Here is a 16,386-nt window from a genome sequence, read left to right as displayed (position 1 = left end):
ATGCCTCCTCGGGCCTTTGAAGATGCGAGTTTGTCCCATGATAGCCAATGCAACGATCTGCGGTCAAGGGAGCCACTCCACTAAAACTTTGCCATACTAGCTGTAAGGCTTTTACACACATTTTTTGTCAGCTTAAAGCAGCTCATACTGAAAGTTGGGATAGCTTGGGCGACTGATTTAATTAATGTCTCTCCCAGCACAAGCTAGAAGTCTTTCTGCCCATCCATTCATCTTGCATCTTATTCGCTCACCAATATGGTCAAAAATATTACTAGTAATCCGTCCAACTGCAGTTGGGAATCCCAAGTATTTGTCACTGAACGCCTCAACCTGGATACCAAGGACAAGCTTCAAGACTTGCCTTCTAGCAGTTGGAGTATTTGGAGAAAAGAACACCGCACTCAACCAGCGGTTGCTTCTGGTCATACGTCGTGCTTTTTGCATAAAAGTCCCTGTACTTTTGGATAATGAACCCCGCAGTCCCTTTTTGAGTGGGTCTGGGAAAACGCTTCATTCTTGTAAAAAAGGCCCTGAAGTTTGGTGTATTCAACCCGTGATCCTTTTAGTGGAGAAGGCGGGCGGGCGGGCGGGCGAGAGGGAAGGGCCGGGGCGTCGCCCCCGACGCAGACGAGACCGCCGGCGGCCTTGCAGGGGCTTGCGGTGGCGCGGTGGACGAGGAACTACCGGATCTCGACGGATCCGGTGGGGAATGGCGCGGGGGCGGCGAATCAGGAAGGAAGGCGGCCGGAGCTTGGAGCACGACGGCTGGCCGGCGCGCCATGGCGTCGGGTACCTGCGAGAGAAGAGAGAGACAAGTGGGAGAGAAAAGGGAGGACGGGAGGAAGGAGATGGAAGGCCGGAGGGAGAAAGAAGAGAGCGGTGAGGTGCGGCAGCGGTCCTGCGGCTGCTGCTCGCTGGTGGCTCGCCGGCCATCGGCGCTAGGTGGGGCTCGGGTGCGCGGAGGCGTCGGGGATCGAGTGAGCTCTCCTCAATCGCGGTTGGAGGCACTCGGGGTCGAGCAAGTGAGCGACGTTCCGTCGTCGCCTTGGTCGGCCTTCGTCCGTTCCCCTCGCGTGCCTTATCCCCTCAGGTCACACGTAAGCTACATCCCCTCTCACTTCCCCATTAATTTGCTACCTTTGATTAGATTTCTCTGGTTGAAATTGGAGCCTCATGTAGTTTAGTGTTGATCTGAGCTACACACTAGCGATTATTTCTGCACATGGTTGTATTCAAGGGAGATTTTGGATGGATGCGGCTGCTGCTGCTGCTGGATGCTGTTGTTGGAATTGTAAGGGAATTCAGTGGATAATGTGTCAGAAAGTTAGACAATTTAGCTATGGATATTTTCAATATTTAGCAACCTGCTTTGGGGTTTCAGTGTTCTGCAGATAAATTTCTGATGCCTTGCTCTTCTAGGAGTTGTGGTTTATCTATGCAAACATGAACCTTATATAAGTAATTGGTGTTCCATTGATGTGTCCAAATGACCCTGAAATATAAAATTGAATTGTGTAAGTGAATTGATGATGATACATGCTTCAGTTTCTGAATATTGGGAAGCAATCCTCATGACATTTCCATGTGAATCTTTTGAAATCCACTTTTGGGTGACTCATTTTTTATTATAATGAATTTAAATTCACATTTCAATTACTTATGAACAAAGCTGGTACATATATTGAAGGAGGCTCAACATTGATGGTTACACCCTGCCGAGATTTGTGAGAACTGCCCACTTTTTCTTTTCTGGGTGTAGCATCTGCAGGCCTACATGCAATCATTATTTTTGTTAAGCAACAGAATGCTACAGTTATCTACAGAGTTATAGGTGAGGGGCGATGAGAGTTGGTTTATGTTGGTATTCAACTTGGTTTGGTACATCTATATAAAGCTCACATGTATTCCACTACATTTGTCTTAAAAGTGTATCCGTGTAGATTTTCAGTTCAAAGGTTTGCATTAAGTCTATTTTCACTCCATGCAGATGATACATTTCTTATCACCCAATGCACTGTTTAGGGGATCCTTCTAATCTGGCATGCTTTTTGGTCTGCCCTGCTTTAGGTAGTTCATGTTGACTCCTTAATTCTTCAGTGATAATGAGCTATTCATGGATCTAGCAACTGACTGTATTTGCTTTGTCCCGAGATGATGGATACTTTTTTTATGAGATCATGGATACTTGAATGCCCTTTCTTGACCACATACGGTTTCTGATTGTTTTCGTACGTTTATGCCTCTTCTGAGCTTGTGGAACCCATTTATTTTCCCAAAGATCACTCGTGCCTGCTAAGTCTTGGGATCCATTTTTTTGTTCCTATGTGACCAATCCGTAGAAGAATGCATGCTCCTGAGCCATAGAAGAAATCAGCAGGTGGACAAAGTTGAGGGCCCGAGGTAGCAATAGTTCTTCAAAGGCACTGGGCAATAATTGATTGGTCGAAGGTAGCATTTTCTGTCGAACTTCAATTGACAGGGAAGAAATTCTTTCTATATGTGCCTTTGGTTTTCTTTCGCTTAGGGAGTTCGTACAGTTCTTTTTTCAGGGCAAGAGATTCTTCAGCTAGATAACAAAGAGCACTTTAATTAATTAGATCAGAAGTTGCTTTTACCATCGAGCTTCAGTTGACAGGGAAAAAATTGTTTCTGTCTATGCCTTTGGTTTTCTTTTACTTAGGGAGTTTGTATAGTTTTTTTCAGGGGAAGAGATTCTTCAGCTAGATGAGAAAGAGCACTCTGATTAATTAGATCAGAAGTTGCGTGTGATGATGATTGCTCGTGCAGACTACAATGGCACCAACCACCAGGCGAGGTCGTCAGTGAGGCGCCGTTGGTGGACATGAGTAAAGCTTCTTGACCTATACGATTCATGGTTTGGCATATTTGCTTCATCGGAGTGCTTCATGTACTTGGTCTGAGATGATTGAGATCCTTAATTTGCATTGGTTTATTTTGCCGCATCTCCTGCAATACATTAGTGAAAAGCTTAGCAGTGCTGATCTTCTAAACTTGAAGTTAATTATGACTTGCTTAAACTCATAATAATTTTGTTTTGGAGAGTGCAGAAATCATTTTGAGGAAACAGTGAACAAAAAAGTTGGGGCATCCATTCCTGGGTAATCAGCTGGGAGAAGCCCAGAAAAATCTGACAGGAGTGGTGACAGTAGCAGCAGCATGCCTGATACAAGACCCCTGAATAGTGATTGGAGCATTAAAGCCATGGTATTATTCTCTTTGGATTTTTTGTTGCATGTCCTGCTTTGCTTAGACGTTTAAATGTGTGATTTGTTTCTACCAGGTGGTATTCATTTTTTGCAGCCGTTGGATGATGTATCATGTACGTCCTCCCCTCTCAACCTTATTCCCCTTGGTCTCTTCAAGAAAAAAAACTGACATCATTAAATATCTTTTGTGATACTTTGAGTGCTACAGAAAACAGAATTTCACTTCGGATAGCTGCATGTGTACATATGTGGTGGAGGAACTCAACAATTTCCAGTAAAAGCAAACGTTTTTGCAGTCAAAGGTAACCTTTGCTACATCTGTTATTGAATATATGTTGGGGAGGGCAGTAGCAGTTTTCAGATGTTTGTGTGTTAAATCCGTTGTAAGCTTTCCATCTGTGCATTATTCATAAACTTAATGGGCTTCAATTTTATGCTGCATGATGCAGATAAATTTATTGGTTATTTAAAATATCGACAGATATTTTCTATATCTGGAAGGATGGGCCACATTGAACTCACTAATTCTTTTACAAGCGCACATGAATTGCTAATACAGGCCGGTCATGTTTTCCAACTTTTCCTTCTTCTCCTGATGTTCCCCTGTACTACTTGCCAAGGATCAAGTGCCTCTAAAGTTATACATGTGTACGTATATTGAATGATATACTTTTTACTAGGGATTTCTTTATCGAGCGTTTAACATGCTTTAGTTAGTTTGCATGGCATTTCCACTATGCTTAGAACAACATTGTGAAGGTACGTGTTATTCTACCTCTTGGGCTGTAATGCTCCATTCATTCAATGTTTTAGGTTGTGCTTCTCGATGATCAGATATTTATGGCATGGTTGTTATGCTCTGCTCATGGTCGTGTGTAACGTAGGGTATAGATGATGCTTCATGGTGATCATGGTGCCATGGTGGTGGTGTACATGGCATCGATGGTACTTCATGCATGCATGGTTGCTTTCTTTGCAACAGATATGCAGCGCTGCCTTTTCGCTTCTTCTCTGTTTTATATGTCTAATTGTTCCAGGGGTCTAACAGCAGGCAGTATATTTCACGGGATTTCTATATCAGTAGTTTTCTGCTCAAACTTTTTCATGCACCTATAATTATGCATTGGCCTTCTGGATATAGTTGGAATGCTACATCCATTTATTATATCATATTGCCATGAGTTATAACCGTGTCTTCATGTTTGTCCTATTTTACTTACCTTCCTATGTTTTCTTGAGAAACTTCATGCCTGCGAAGCTTTGGTGACTTGATGACAGGAGAAGTGGTCAGGATTGAGCCATCGGACAAGAGATGACCGCCGTCGATTGCCAACAAATTTTTGTATGCCGCAGTGAGCGGGATGGGTTCAATATCTTCAGATGCTCTGCACTGCACCGGCTATATTTGATATGAGTCCACATGCAAAATAAAGGCATCACACGTTCTGGGTTGCTCAGCTATGCTTTTTTTTCGTGATTGGATTATATGCTACTCGGTGTTGAAGGGTTTGTTCATGTCAAAGTTAACAAATCTTGTGATGTTACCAGAGATTGCCCATTTACTCATTCTGCATGGGATGGTCAGGGTTTGATTATTTTTGTCAGCAGACTTTCATTCAGAAAATAACCCAATGGCGCTCGCCTGTTCTCTTTACTTATGTAACTACACAATAGTGCTTTATTAATTTTGTTGTGCAAATAATCAGTCGTTGTGTTTATGAGAAATGATAATGACTCGCACCACTACCATACTTTCTGAAAGTATGTTTTGCTGCAATACAATCCTATATTTACCTCGTGTTATGATTTGATTCAGGTATAGCTTCCAAGTACCCAGTTCAGGGCATGTCCAAATTGAGAGGATTCACTTATATAAAAATAATTTAATTCTCAATTGTCATTGGGGCTCATTAATTTCTAAAATTTCTAATGTATTATAGTAATCAATTTCAAAATATGGAGAGTCTAAAAGATAGACCCATTTGAAAATAGATACAGGGAAATAATCATGTTTTTTGTGAGCATGCAGGAAGTTCATTAAGATTCATATATAAAGGTTACAATAGTGTACTTCCTTTGTTCACTAATATAAGATGTTTTGAATATTTTTATAAAGACTACATACGAACTGAAATGAGTGAAGAAACACATTAAAACACGTCTATATACATCTGATAAAGAAATAAGTTAGAACTCCCTATAATTTGGAATGGAGGGAGTATCATTCATGGGTAGCAATAATTAAACACTCAAAGAATATGTTTCAAATTCCAGAATAAAGCACTCAGTCAAACTTCATCGTACGCCCCTTCCTATCCCACAACCCTTCCACCAGAGGGCAACGTAATATACATATACAACACCCTTAATAACGTAATCTCGAGGGAGATGGAGATCGTGAGTCTCTTTCTTTTAGTAACAGAAAAGGTATTGTTGTGTGTGTGTGTATCGGTCAAGTCCTTCTGCTTGGGCCAAGCCCAAAAACAGTGCAAAAAACAAATACAAATGAAATATAATTTTCCAAAAAAATGTTCATCACCAAAAAATTGAATCAATTTTTAGAAAATGTTCTGAAAAATTGCAAAAAAATACCTTTTCAAAAACAAAATCGTGTTTTTCTGAACAAGAAAAAATAAAATCGATTGAAAGACTATTCCATGCAGAACTACTCTTTCATCGCATGAAAGTGTGGAGCTGAATTAGGTCTTGACGAATACCATTAGGGTGGCTTCTTGACATCCGATTTTTATAGTCCAAAATGCTATGCTTGTAAACTTATTTCTGGCATTAGCCAACACTCGATATAAGAAGTGTTGCGTAATGCCATACGGAGGGTGTTTAAATTTTTTCGCCCGTTGCAACGCACGGGCATTTGTACTAGTAATATTTATAATCATGTATCTGAACTTTGCAATAGATTACTTACGGACTATCACCTTGCATAGGATGGAAGATGTGCATTTGGAGAAGGTCCAGCCAGTCGATCACCTTTGCACATACCTAGCTCTCCAGTTTTTAGTTTTGCTTAATTTATGGTTTTAAAATTGCTTAAGTCATTGCTTATGAAAATATTAGAGAAATTGAGTTGTTGGTGGCCACCTCTTAACTAGAGGAAAAGGTGATCTTCAGCAAGTTGAAGACAAACCTCCTGCTCTGCTTTTCAAGTAGCAGCTTACAACTTACGTTGATGCGGCCCCAACCCCTCCTCCCAATTATTTGCACTATGCGATATCTAAGGTTTTTTTTTAAAAAGGAGGAGGACCCCCGGCCTCTGAATCTGGACGATGCATGCAGCCACTTTATTAATTATTTACACAAGATTTTACAAAGTCATACAATGGTAAGACTAAAGCCACCGTCTAGGCAACATCTGTAGCTACTCCTATCCAGTTGATGTAGGGATGATGATAGTCTGGGCCTAATACCAAACAGACCTCGCAGCCAAACCTAACATCTAAGACCTGAGGTCCCAACCAGGACGCCTGCCGGGTATGGGGCACCCACCAGTCCGGCTGCCGGGTATGAGGCCGCCACAGCCACCTGCCACCAATCCATCTTCAGTGATGTACCGCTGCATCTACCTTGCCCGGTTTAGCTGCCGTCGACACCACCACGACGCCAGACAACACCACCATCCTGCGCTCGTCCATCATCACACGCCCACCAGCGAGACCCCGCTGCTCCATGCCGCCGAGACCCGCCGTCATCGACGCGAGAGAAGGCACGCCACACCACCTCACGCCTCTTCCATCCGGCGCCGCTCCACAAACGATGCCCCCAATAGGGAACACGACACCGCAACGCCGCCATCGTCCGATCCTCGGTGATCTTAGGATTTCTCCCGGGGCAGCACGAGCAGGTTGACGATGCCTTCATCAAGGTAACGACGTAGACCCCACCATCGCCCGCCATGACCGGAGTCGTCTCGGTTTTCACCGGCGACTATGTCTCCCCAACTCGCTGCCGGTGCTAATAGTGGGATCCAAGATCCGTCACTACCAGCCTGGCCAACCGCCTTCGGTGGAGAAGGCAGCCACCATCACCATGCCCGGGCCAAGAGACCCGGACGTCCTCGTGCCGCAAAGATTACCCAGGGGGATTTCCTCTTGCCGTTGTCGAGACGAGGCCCAGCCGCAGTGGATCTCGATCTAAACCCCTCGGGCCCAGATCAGATCTCATCGCAGCCAAAATCTCATCCGCCAAACGGCCGCCGGAGATCTCCTAGCCACCGCCAACCCGCTGCGCACTGCCGTTGGAGGAGGATGGAGATGGACGCCGCTACCCCCATGCGTTACCACCGGCCGAGGACTGTGCCGCCGCCGCCTCACCACAGGGGCTTCGCCCCGCGGCGTCCTCAGTGACGGCGGCGGTAGTGGGAGGCGATGGAGGGGGAGGGATATCTAAGGTAAATTCACAATTTTAGTTTACCGTCATACCTTCTTATTTAAAATACAAAAGGTTTGTGTCTTGATGTGTTGATAGATGTGGAAATAGTTAATGCTCTAGACTTTGAAATTTTGTTTCTTTGATATTTGAGCTTTGCATTTCCTAGGTAAGCACTATGTAAAATAATAATTAGATCATAGTTTTTGATGGTTATCTATTTTTCTTTGATCTTTAGAAGGATGTTAGCCTGAGAAAATTAGACAAAATAGTTGTACGTAACTTTGCAAATTTAGTATGTCGGTGGCATTTCTAACTTTAATATAGAAGGGATCATACGTCATGTGAAAAGTCGTGTTAATAGGAAGCAAAGTCGCATGCAAGTGCATGTATAAGTTCACTCTTATTTTTGTTAGATATAATTTGCACAATGCTTACCATAATTGTGTCAACTGCACAAAATGCTAACTGCGGCCTTGTTAAAGTGGTGGTCTACATGACCACTTCCATGCTAGACTTGAAGTAATATCTTGAGAAGGAGACGGGTTATATTCTGCAAAGGGTGTTTAAAATGTTGGTTTGTTGGACAAATGGACTGCAGAATATACATCGCGTGCCTACTTGACAAAGTGAGTAGACATAGTTTTGTGAGTGTTGAATAAGGTTCATGCAGGGAAATATTAATTTAAGGATAATAGCTCAAGGTTGAACGAGTACATCATTAATGCAGTGTTCAACCAACATGCTTTCAAAGCTATCTTGGTGGCTGTAATTTTTTGATGATTGATTATAAATTGGCAAGGTGGTTTCCAAAATACCACGGCTCCTCCTGCAACAAAATGAGCCACCTTTAAGTGTGGCTCCTTCATTCACCCATTTCAGATCTTACCCGAATGTTATCAATGATCTTGTTCATTTTATGTTTACTGTTACAGAACTTGGTGCGCTATTTTTTGCCAGTTTTGATTAATCTAAAAAATGAAGCAAAATACGTAGTGTCAGCCACAAAGTACTATGTGCAGTCCGATTTATCAAGGTATAATCATTCAACACTACCTTATGCAAAAAGAAAATTGTACTTAGAAATAGAAGAGTACTAAAACATTTATATTCTAAGGTGAACCAACTCATTTGCTAACTGAACCAGAGATCCTGAGCACCTGTTTGATGGCAGCTCATTTACCCTGATTCTAAATGTATGTTTGAAGCATTGCGTAAGGCTGGTGTAAGAACAATTTTATTGTCCAACTTTAAAACCCATCTCCGGGCACTTTTAGAGGCCCTGAAATGTGATTACTGGTTTAATGTAGTTGTATCTATTGAGGTGGGTACCCATTCATAGGCCCAAATCTTTTGGCCGGCTTAAAAAATAAGTTGTCTCTCCCAGCTTAAAAAATAAGCCGCTCATGAAATTTGTTGAGACTTTTAAATTAGTTATCCCATAACTAATTTAGAAGCCTCAATGAATAAGAGAGGCGGCTTGTGAGATAAGCCGGGGAAAAGGCGGCTTATTTTTTAAGCTGCCAAAAGAACCGTGGCCCATAGAGTAGTTGCCTTAGCTAAGCCTATCAGCTCAACCTTCACCATGTATCTATTTCCTTTGTATATGCAAGTTCTACCTTCGGTTTTCCTACTAATATACGACATTAAATTTTGTTCTCTGCTTTCTCTACTAACAGGTTGCAGTAGAAAACTCAAATCTAACAATATTCTTGGAAGGGTAAGGGAGAGGCAGTGGAGAGATAGAGAGAGGTGGGGATGTGGTGCAAGCGTGCGTCGGTGCGTGTCGACGGTGACATGCATGGTGGATTGTTTGATGCGATGGCTGATAATGTATGGGCATCTGTTGTTCAATTTGTGAGGAAGAAGTGACATTCGTTGCCAATTTGGGTGAGAAAGAAGAGGAAGGGTGCTGTAAAATAATGTCATTTTATAAAATATTGAAAATTTAGATGTATGGGTTGAAATAAAAAATAGAGGGTAATTCTGAGTTAAATACTCCCTCCGTTCCTAAATATAAGTTTTTTTTAGAGATTTCAAACGGGCTATCACATACAGATGTATATAGACATATTTTAAAGTGTAGATTCACTCATTTTGCTTCGTATGTAGTCACTTATTGAAATCTCTAGAAAGATAAATATTTAGGAACGGAGGGAGTAAAATTTAGGGGAGAATCTTTATGAGGGAGTCCCTATTCCTCTTGTATCCCTTACCCATGCGACACGCTCTACATTCATGTCCATCCCCTCGGAGATATATATAGAGAGGAAGAGTGCGGAGAAAGGAAAGGTCTACATGATGATTGTTGTCGAGTCACTCAAATATATATATGCTTTGTGGCCCGCGGCAATGCAGGGGCGTTCTACTAATAATGATAATACCAATGATGATCATGTTGGCTCAATAGATCACAAGAGGCAGAGAAACTCACCATACCGAGCTCGTTGGCTCTAGATAATAAGTTGGCACGATGGCACGAGCATTTGAGGTGCTGGTGCTTGAATATCTATGGCTGCTTCAATGAAAAACTTCCAACTAATTACTCCAGCGGCACTGGTAGCTATGGGGTGTTCAAGATGACAGTACTGTGATCCCTCTGTAACTTCTTTATAAGACGTTTTTTACTAAAAGCCGTCTCATAAAAGGTAGGGAGCATCTATGGTCATTTCAAAAAGATAAAATCAACAAAAGAAATCAATTCTAACAAGACACTGATATGAATCTTATAGGTGGTGGTATGTTTACTATCTTAAGCTGTGTCATCACATCATTGTAGATTGCTCTGCATGTACTCCCTCCGTCTCAAAATTCTTGTCTTAGATTTGTCTAGCTACGGATGTATCTAATACTAAAACGTGACTTGATACATCCGTATTTAGACAAATGTAAGACAATAAACAAATGTAAGACAAGAATTTTAAGACGGAGAGAGTATGAAATAAGTTAAACATGTGTTTGGAATATTCATACTTCGGACAGCAGTTGTGATTTGTGAATTTGTTTTCAGGATAAGGAGGCAATGGCCTCCAACCATAGGTTCAGAAAATTACTTCTCCATATAGTACTTCTCAGCAGTTAGACTCGAGGTGTTTCCACTCATTGAGATTTACTTTCGTTTCCTTCAAACTCAAGATCAATACACACCAGGAATCAACAACTGAAATACGATTACACTGCAAATCAGAAACTTCTAGATCCAGCTTGAGATGTTAAAAACAAGCATCAAGGTTACCAGAACTAGATTACACGCAGATGTTGACAACGAGCATCCAGGTTATCGATACATCAAACCAAATCACATGTATTTCCAAGTTTTCTGACCAAAGAAAGAATCTCTAAGTTAGCACGATGAGCTAAATTAGGCCACCTCCATTTCTGCACATTCAGAAGCATCCAAGTGCTCAGCTTGATCAGTAGCGCCATCGTTGTCGCAATCGGCCTGCATTTCGTACGATTGCAACAAAAAATTCAGCAATGTGATTAGACATGGTACTAAGCAACATTTTGACAGGAACCAGGTAACATGTTTACCGGAACAGGGGTGGTCCGACCGGCGCCCCAGCCGAGCAGGCGGCCGAGGGCGTCGGCGAAGGCGCGGTGCGCGAGCCTCCTCTTGGTGCGGGCGACCGAGCCGGCGTGCTGCACCAGCGCGGCGCAGCCGGGGAACCGCTTCCCCGCCCTGGCGCCGACCCCCTCGCACACCAGGCACAGGAACCGCCCCGTCTCCCGCTCCGCCTCGTAGAACCCCCTCAGGCCCGCGTCTTTCTCCAGAAGCTCGTCGAAGAACCGGGCCACATCGCCTTCCTCTTCCTCCCCCTCCTCGCCGTCGTCGTCGTCATCGGCGTGCTCTTCAAACAACGCGCGGCACGCCCTCACCGCGTCGGCCTGGGGGCACCTTGCCGCGACCGGCGGCTGCGCCGGCGGTTCCGCCGGAGGGCCCCAGCCCCAGGCGGCGGAGGGCGCGGCGTCCGCGGGAGATGGCGGGTCACACGGCCAGGGCTTGTCATCGGGTGGCTCGCCGGGAGTGGAGGTGGCGGCCGGGCGGGGTGGGGCGCCGAGGGGCTCCCACTGTGCGAGCGCGAGGGCGAGGTTCTCCTGTCGCTTGCGCTCCCGCTTCTGCTCCTTGTGCTTGCGGCGCTCCTCGCGCTTGAAGGCCATGGACTTGGCCGCCCGGAGGCAGGGTTTGTGGCTAGGGTTTGGGGCGGGGGAGAGGAGGGAGACGCCGCGGTCGGGCTCGGGCTCCATTGCCCTGGCGGCGGCGGCGGCCGAGAGCTGCGTCTGCGTGTAGGTGGGTGCGGGATGAATGAACGAACCGGTAGCCTGACGGTGCCTGCTCGCTGTGTTGGGTGACTGTGGCTCTGCCGGATGAAGGCCGTGGAGTGTGTACCCAAAACAGAGGAGCACGTCATGCTGTATCACGTAGTCATAAATCGTGATTCTGAATCAGATCAAAGGTCTGAATCATAAAATCTTAACTATTAGAATCAGAATCGGATCAAAGCTCTGATGATAAGATTGCAAATCCTAAAAATCTAATCTTAACTATCAGAATCATAGAAACGTATGTAGATTCTAGTGACAAAATCATAGAGTCGCAGAGCTTAGTTTGGATCGTAAATTCGTAAATATCCGATTTCAGAGAAGTTTTGATTTGTCCATCTCCTTCCTGAAAGGAAACCGCCGTGCCAGCTGTTGCACATAGAGTACATGAACTTTATGAACATACAGAATATGATTAACAAAATCAGTCTCCCTTTTTTAACACATACAGGTCCATTTTTGCAGTGCAAATACGGAATACATATAGTATCTGAACAAACCAGTCTTTCCTTTTTTTAACACATACAGGTCCATTTTTGCAGTACCAGTTCGGAATATCTATCTGCTCTCTAAGCGTGTTCGAATCAAGAGCAGCAAAAGCTTTGGATGCTTAATAGCCACAAGAAAATATCTTAAGTCTCAACCAAAATAACAGCATCAGCAGTGTCCTAGTTGAATCACTCGTTCAATAATAATAAGTTCAGTACCAATACTTCCCCGTAAAATAACGGAGAGACATAATGCACCAAGTCAACCACTTCGATAAACAGAATGTAACAAGTCAACACAAAACAAGAGTGCAGACGTGGATTACCACTTCGTTATGAGAATCCTATGTCTTAGTTGAGAACTGAGATCATGCACCAAATATATAGGCTGTTTTTTAGAGCACATCTGAAGCTCACAGTTTCCAACTTTTCTGCATGCGAGTTGTGCTATATTTTTATATACATTATGGTGACAAAAAAATGTGATATACATTTTCCATCTCAAAACCAATCACCAACAATTTACATTGCACAGGAAATGTCTTGGGAACAAAAGGCTGACTTATATTGGAATTGCATCCTATGATACAACTGAAGATCAACTCAACGTTTTTACAGAGTAAACAGTATTACATATTTTATGGACAGTAAGATGAAGCAAACAGAAGCAATCCTGTATAGAAATACGATTTGCAACAGAGCTAAACCACTACCAACATACCTTGGGCAACATAAAGCAAATAGTATGCAAACAGGCATGCGCATCGAATTTACCAACATGCTGGATCGCTGGTAAGTGGTACCCAGCGATCACTACAACAGCAAAACAGGGCACCTCTATGCCTAACCATTGGGCGCTGGCAGTCACAGATATAGGACTGATGTCCCCCCCAGGAATCATATCATGAATATATACATATCATATCTCAGTATCCAGATAATAAGGCCTCTCCACCACCTAAATAAGCAGGCAAATAAAAACAGTCAGTAATGGCTCTGAGAAGTAAGATGAATAGAAACATAGGCAGAACAGAGTGAAGTTATGAATTACATCTGCAAATCTTATTTGGCGTGTCCTGGGAGGTTTAAGATCATTCTCCTTTGGATGTGTGGAGGCCCAGGGAGCTTGTTTCTTCGACTGTACTTGGATTCCAAGAAAAGATGGTGCAGGTGGTTTATTCTTCACAGATGGCAAATTGCGAGAAAGCCAAGAATCTGAAGGCGACTTTGGGACAGGTAACGGCATTAGAAATTGCAAAGGCATACTTTCCTTCTTGACGGCGATATTATCTTCCGAATGTACTGGAACATCCTGACTACTATCATGAGTTTTTCTATCATCTAGTTTTACTGATCCTGCGTTTCCGGAAGGTATTAATGAAATGGATTCTGGCACTTTGGCGATTGTTTTTGTCAACATATCATTGTCTTGAACTTCCACTATGCTGTTACTTCTGACTATCTGGTGTCCTCCATGTTGAACATCACACCCTGAATTCAAAGATGCCTTTGGATCCAATGGCAGGGTCAACTGACTAGCTTCTGAATCAATACCTGAACGGTGATCCATTGAATCTTCATGCAATGTTCTATCGACCCCTGAGCTCATGGAGCTTGATCCCTTCAAACTACTGTGATCTGATCCAAGCAACGAGCCATGATCATGGTCTATTCCAAGTGAGCTAGAGCCATTGCTTCTACTCATTTTCTCATCTTTATCTCTTACTTCAAGTGACCCATTCGCTTTACGTGATGGTGACAAGGCAACGTCGCGGCGGTAGGGAGACATGCCACCACCTATGGAGTGGCGGAATGGTGAAGACCCATCGCCAGTTTGAGAGTCACTCCAGAATGTCAGATGGTTCGACTCACTTGTCAGCTTGCTCCTCCTATCCTCTCCTTGGTTAATGTACTTCTGTTCCAACTTGTGCTTATAAACTTCCTCCCAGTATTGCTGCAATATAACAGAGATTGAGATGTTTAGAACTACCACTCCTGAAACTGTCAAGAAGCAACATAACTCTGAATTCATGAAGCATTGTTGTGTGCATCTGCTTACCCCATTAGAATCACAGCCAAGATTCTTGCGTTGTGAGCTCCGGGCAAGAGGGCTCGGTGCCTTCTGGCCCCTGCCTTTGGATGCCAATCCCCTGCCTCTCCCTCCCTGACGCGCCTTGCCACCCTTCATTATAGGCATTGGATTCAGTAGCAACAAGGAGGTTTTGACACACAGACCAGGGAGCAAACCACACCCCTTGGATGCAAAACCTCGGGTACTATGTACGTCGAAGTCATCGTCATCCTCTTCCTCCTCCTCCTCTTCATGATCATCGCGTCTGGGATAGTTGCAAGACAAATAATTGGGAGGCAGATGCTGGTAAGGGAGCTGCACAGGCGTTCTCCTGACGCGATCATCATCGCTGCCCATCCTCCAATTGGCCGCAGCGGCATGCGCATGCTCGCGGGCAGAGTTGCCGGTGGAGCCAGCTACACTGGCCTTGCGGAAGGTGTACTGCGGGGAGCCCACGGCCACCGCCTGCGCGGCCGGCAGGAAGCGGTCCATCATGAAGCCGCGGGCGCCGGGCTCGGCGCTGGTGGCGGCCGCGCCCGCGGGGCGGTCCGGCACGCCGCTGAGACCGCTGACACTGCAGTTCACGGTGAAGGACTCTGTGCGGGAGAGCGTGTCCAGCGCGTCCGAGAACCTCTCGTCGTCATCGCCGACGTCCTCCTCCTCCTTCCGCAGCACATCGGCCACGGACAGCACGTCCGGCGTCGTGGCTTCCTTCCTCGGCTCGACCTCCGCCCTCTCCGCCTCACGCTCCGCGGCACCAGTTCGGGGCACGGCGGCGGGGGCGGGGGCGGCGCCGTTTGGCAGTGCGCGATCGCGCTCGCACTCGCCCAGGGCGTCATGGTAAGGGTTGGCGCCGTTGTCCTCCGGGCGCGGCTGCGAGGGCGAGGACGGAGGCGGGCGGCGGGTGCGGACGCTCTTGGGCTGGCCGGGGCTCTGCTCCCAGACGAAGGGCACGGCGCCGGGGTGGCGGACGGGGCCGGAGTTGAGGTCGGCCTTGTGGTATGGCAGGCGCGCCGAGCGCAGCGGCGCGGCCAGGTCGATCCGCTTGGCCCCCTCCGCCATGACGCGATCCGCGCGCATCCGCCCCGAGGCGTAGGCGGCCCGGAAAGGCTCGCTCGCTCGCTTGCTTTGGCCGCCGCGCGAGACCCGGCGGGGGAGTGTGGGTGGTGGTGGACGGATCTGTGCCGTGCCCGTGCCGTGCCGCGGGGTGTGGCGATGGGAGACTGCGGTTTAGGTGCGGGTTTACCGGCTACTCCTACTAGTGCCGCTAGCTAGGAAGAGGAAGAGGCAGGCCCGCCGCCAGCCACGCTCTCCACTCCACCACGAGTGCGGAGTGACGGGTCGCGGTGGGGCGGCGGTGCGGCGTGCTATTTGCTACTCGCTCTAGTGTAATGGTGCGCGTGCGGCGGGGGATGGTGACACGGGTGCTCGCGTCAAACGACGGTGCGGTGCAGTGGGGACTGGGGAGAAAAAGTCTGCGCGATCTGCCTAAAAAGGTGATGCCAGCAGCATCGGCTCTAGTGTTGGACTTGGATATCCATGGCAGCCCTGCCCTGCCCTGTTTGTGTAGGTAGAGTATTCCTCTACTGTGCTTCGTGTTCAGACGTGAGCTGATCTGCGTTTGCACGCCGGGATCGGAGGCCGGGTTATTAAGCAGGCAGGCACGGGTTGCCACTCCCTTGGTTTGTGTGCGAGTGTGAATTGAGTAGGAATCTGGTCGGCTCTCTCCCTTGGTTTGTTTAATCTCATGGAGCAGGGTTCGGTCGGCTAATTATAATTTGCATTTTCTACCGTTCATAAACTTTTTCCCTAATAATTTTGAATTCTATCCTACGTTCTTCTTCTTCTTCGAGCAAAACGATGCACTCTTCGGAGTCCAACAATTCATTCCAGA

General features: G+C 45.8%; 2 protein-coding genes and 1 long non-coding RNA gene across 7 annotated transcripts; 1 reads left to right on the top strand and 2 right to left on the bottom strand.

The window, feature by feature from the left end:
* Positions 1 to 574: 574 nt before the first annotated feature.
* LOC123079230 (uncharacterized) lies at positions 575 to 4,758 on the top strand. Of its 5 annotated transcripts, XR_006437908.1 has the most exons (5): positions 575 to 1,097; positions 2,694 to 2,846; positions 3,069 to 3,225; positions 3,302 to 3,340; positions 3,436 to 4,758. It is a non-coding gene; the product is annotated as an uncharacterized lncRNA (long non-coding RNA). The 5 variants fall into 5 exon arrangements; XR_006437907.1 differs by having other exon boundaries at positions 2,704 to 3,225; XR_006437906.1 differs by having other exon boundaries at positions 2,694 to 3,225.
* Positions 4,759 to 10,837: 6,079 nt separating this feature from the next.
* LOC123079229 (proline-, glutamic acid- and leucine-rich protein 1) lies at positions 10,838 to 12,717 on the bottom strand. Its single transcript, XM_044501944.1, has 2 exons — positions 11,145 to 12,717; positions 10,838 to 11,052 (listed from the first exon to the last, which is right to left on the bottom strand). The coding sequence occupies exons 1-2, from the start codon at positions 11,856 to 11,858 to the stop codon at positions 10,972 to 10,974; spliced, it is 795 nt and encodes a 264-aa protein (XP_044357879.1). The 5' UTR covers positions 11,859 to 12,717; the 3' UTR covers positions 10,838 to 10,971.
* Positions 12,718 to 12,962: 245 nt separating this feature from the next.
* LOC123079228 (uncharacterized) lies at positions 12,963 to 16,101 on the bottom strand. The gene is made up of 3 exons (XM_044501943.1): positions 14,481 to 16,101; positions 13,473 to 14,375; positions 12,963 to 13,379 (listed from the first exon to the last, which is right to left on the bottom strand). Exons 1-3 carry the CDS (start codon positions 15,570 to 15,572, stop codon positions 13,341 to 13,343), a joined length of 2,034 nt encoding a protein of 677 aa, XP_044357878.1. The 5' UTR covers positions 15,573 to 16,101; the 3' UTR covers positions 12,963 to 13,340.
* Between the last annotated feature and the right edge of the window lie 285 nt (positions 16,102 to 16,386).

Source organism: Triticum aestivum, chromosome 3D (assembly GCF_018294505.1).
Source record: "Triticum aestivum cultivar Chinese Spring chromosome 3D, IWGSC CS RefSeq v2.1, whole genome shotgun sequence".
Taxonomy (NCBI): Eukaryota; Viridiplantae; Streptophyta; class Magnoliopsida; order Poales; family Poaceae; genus Triticum; species Triticum aestivum.
Note: the sequence above shows the minus strand (reverse complement) of the source record. Positions and strands in the feature narration are given on the sequence as shown.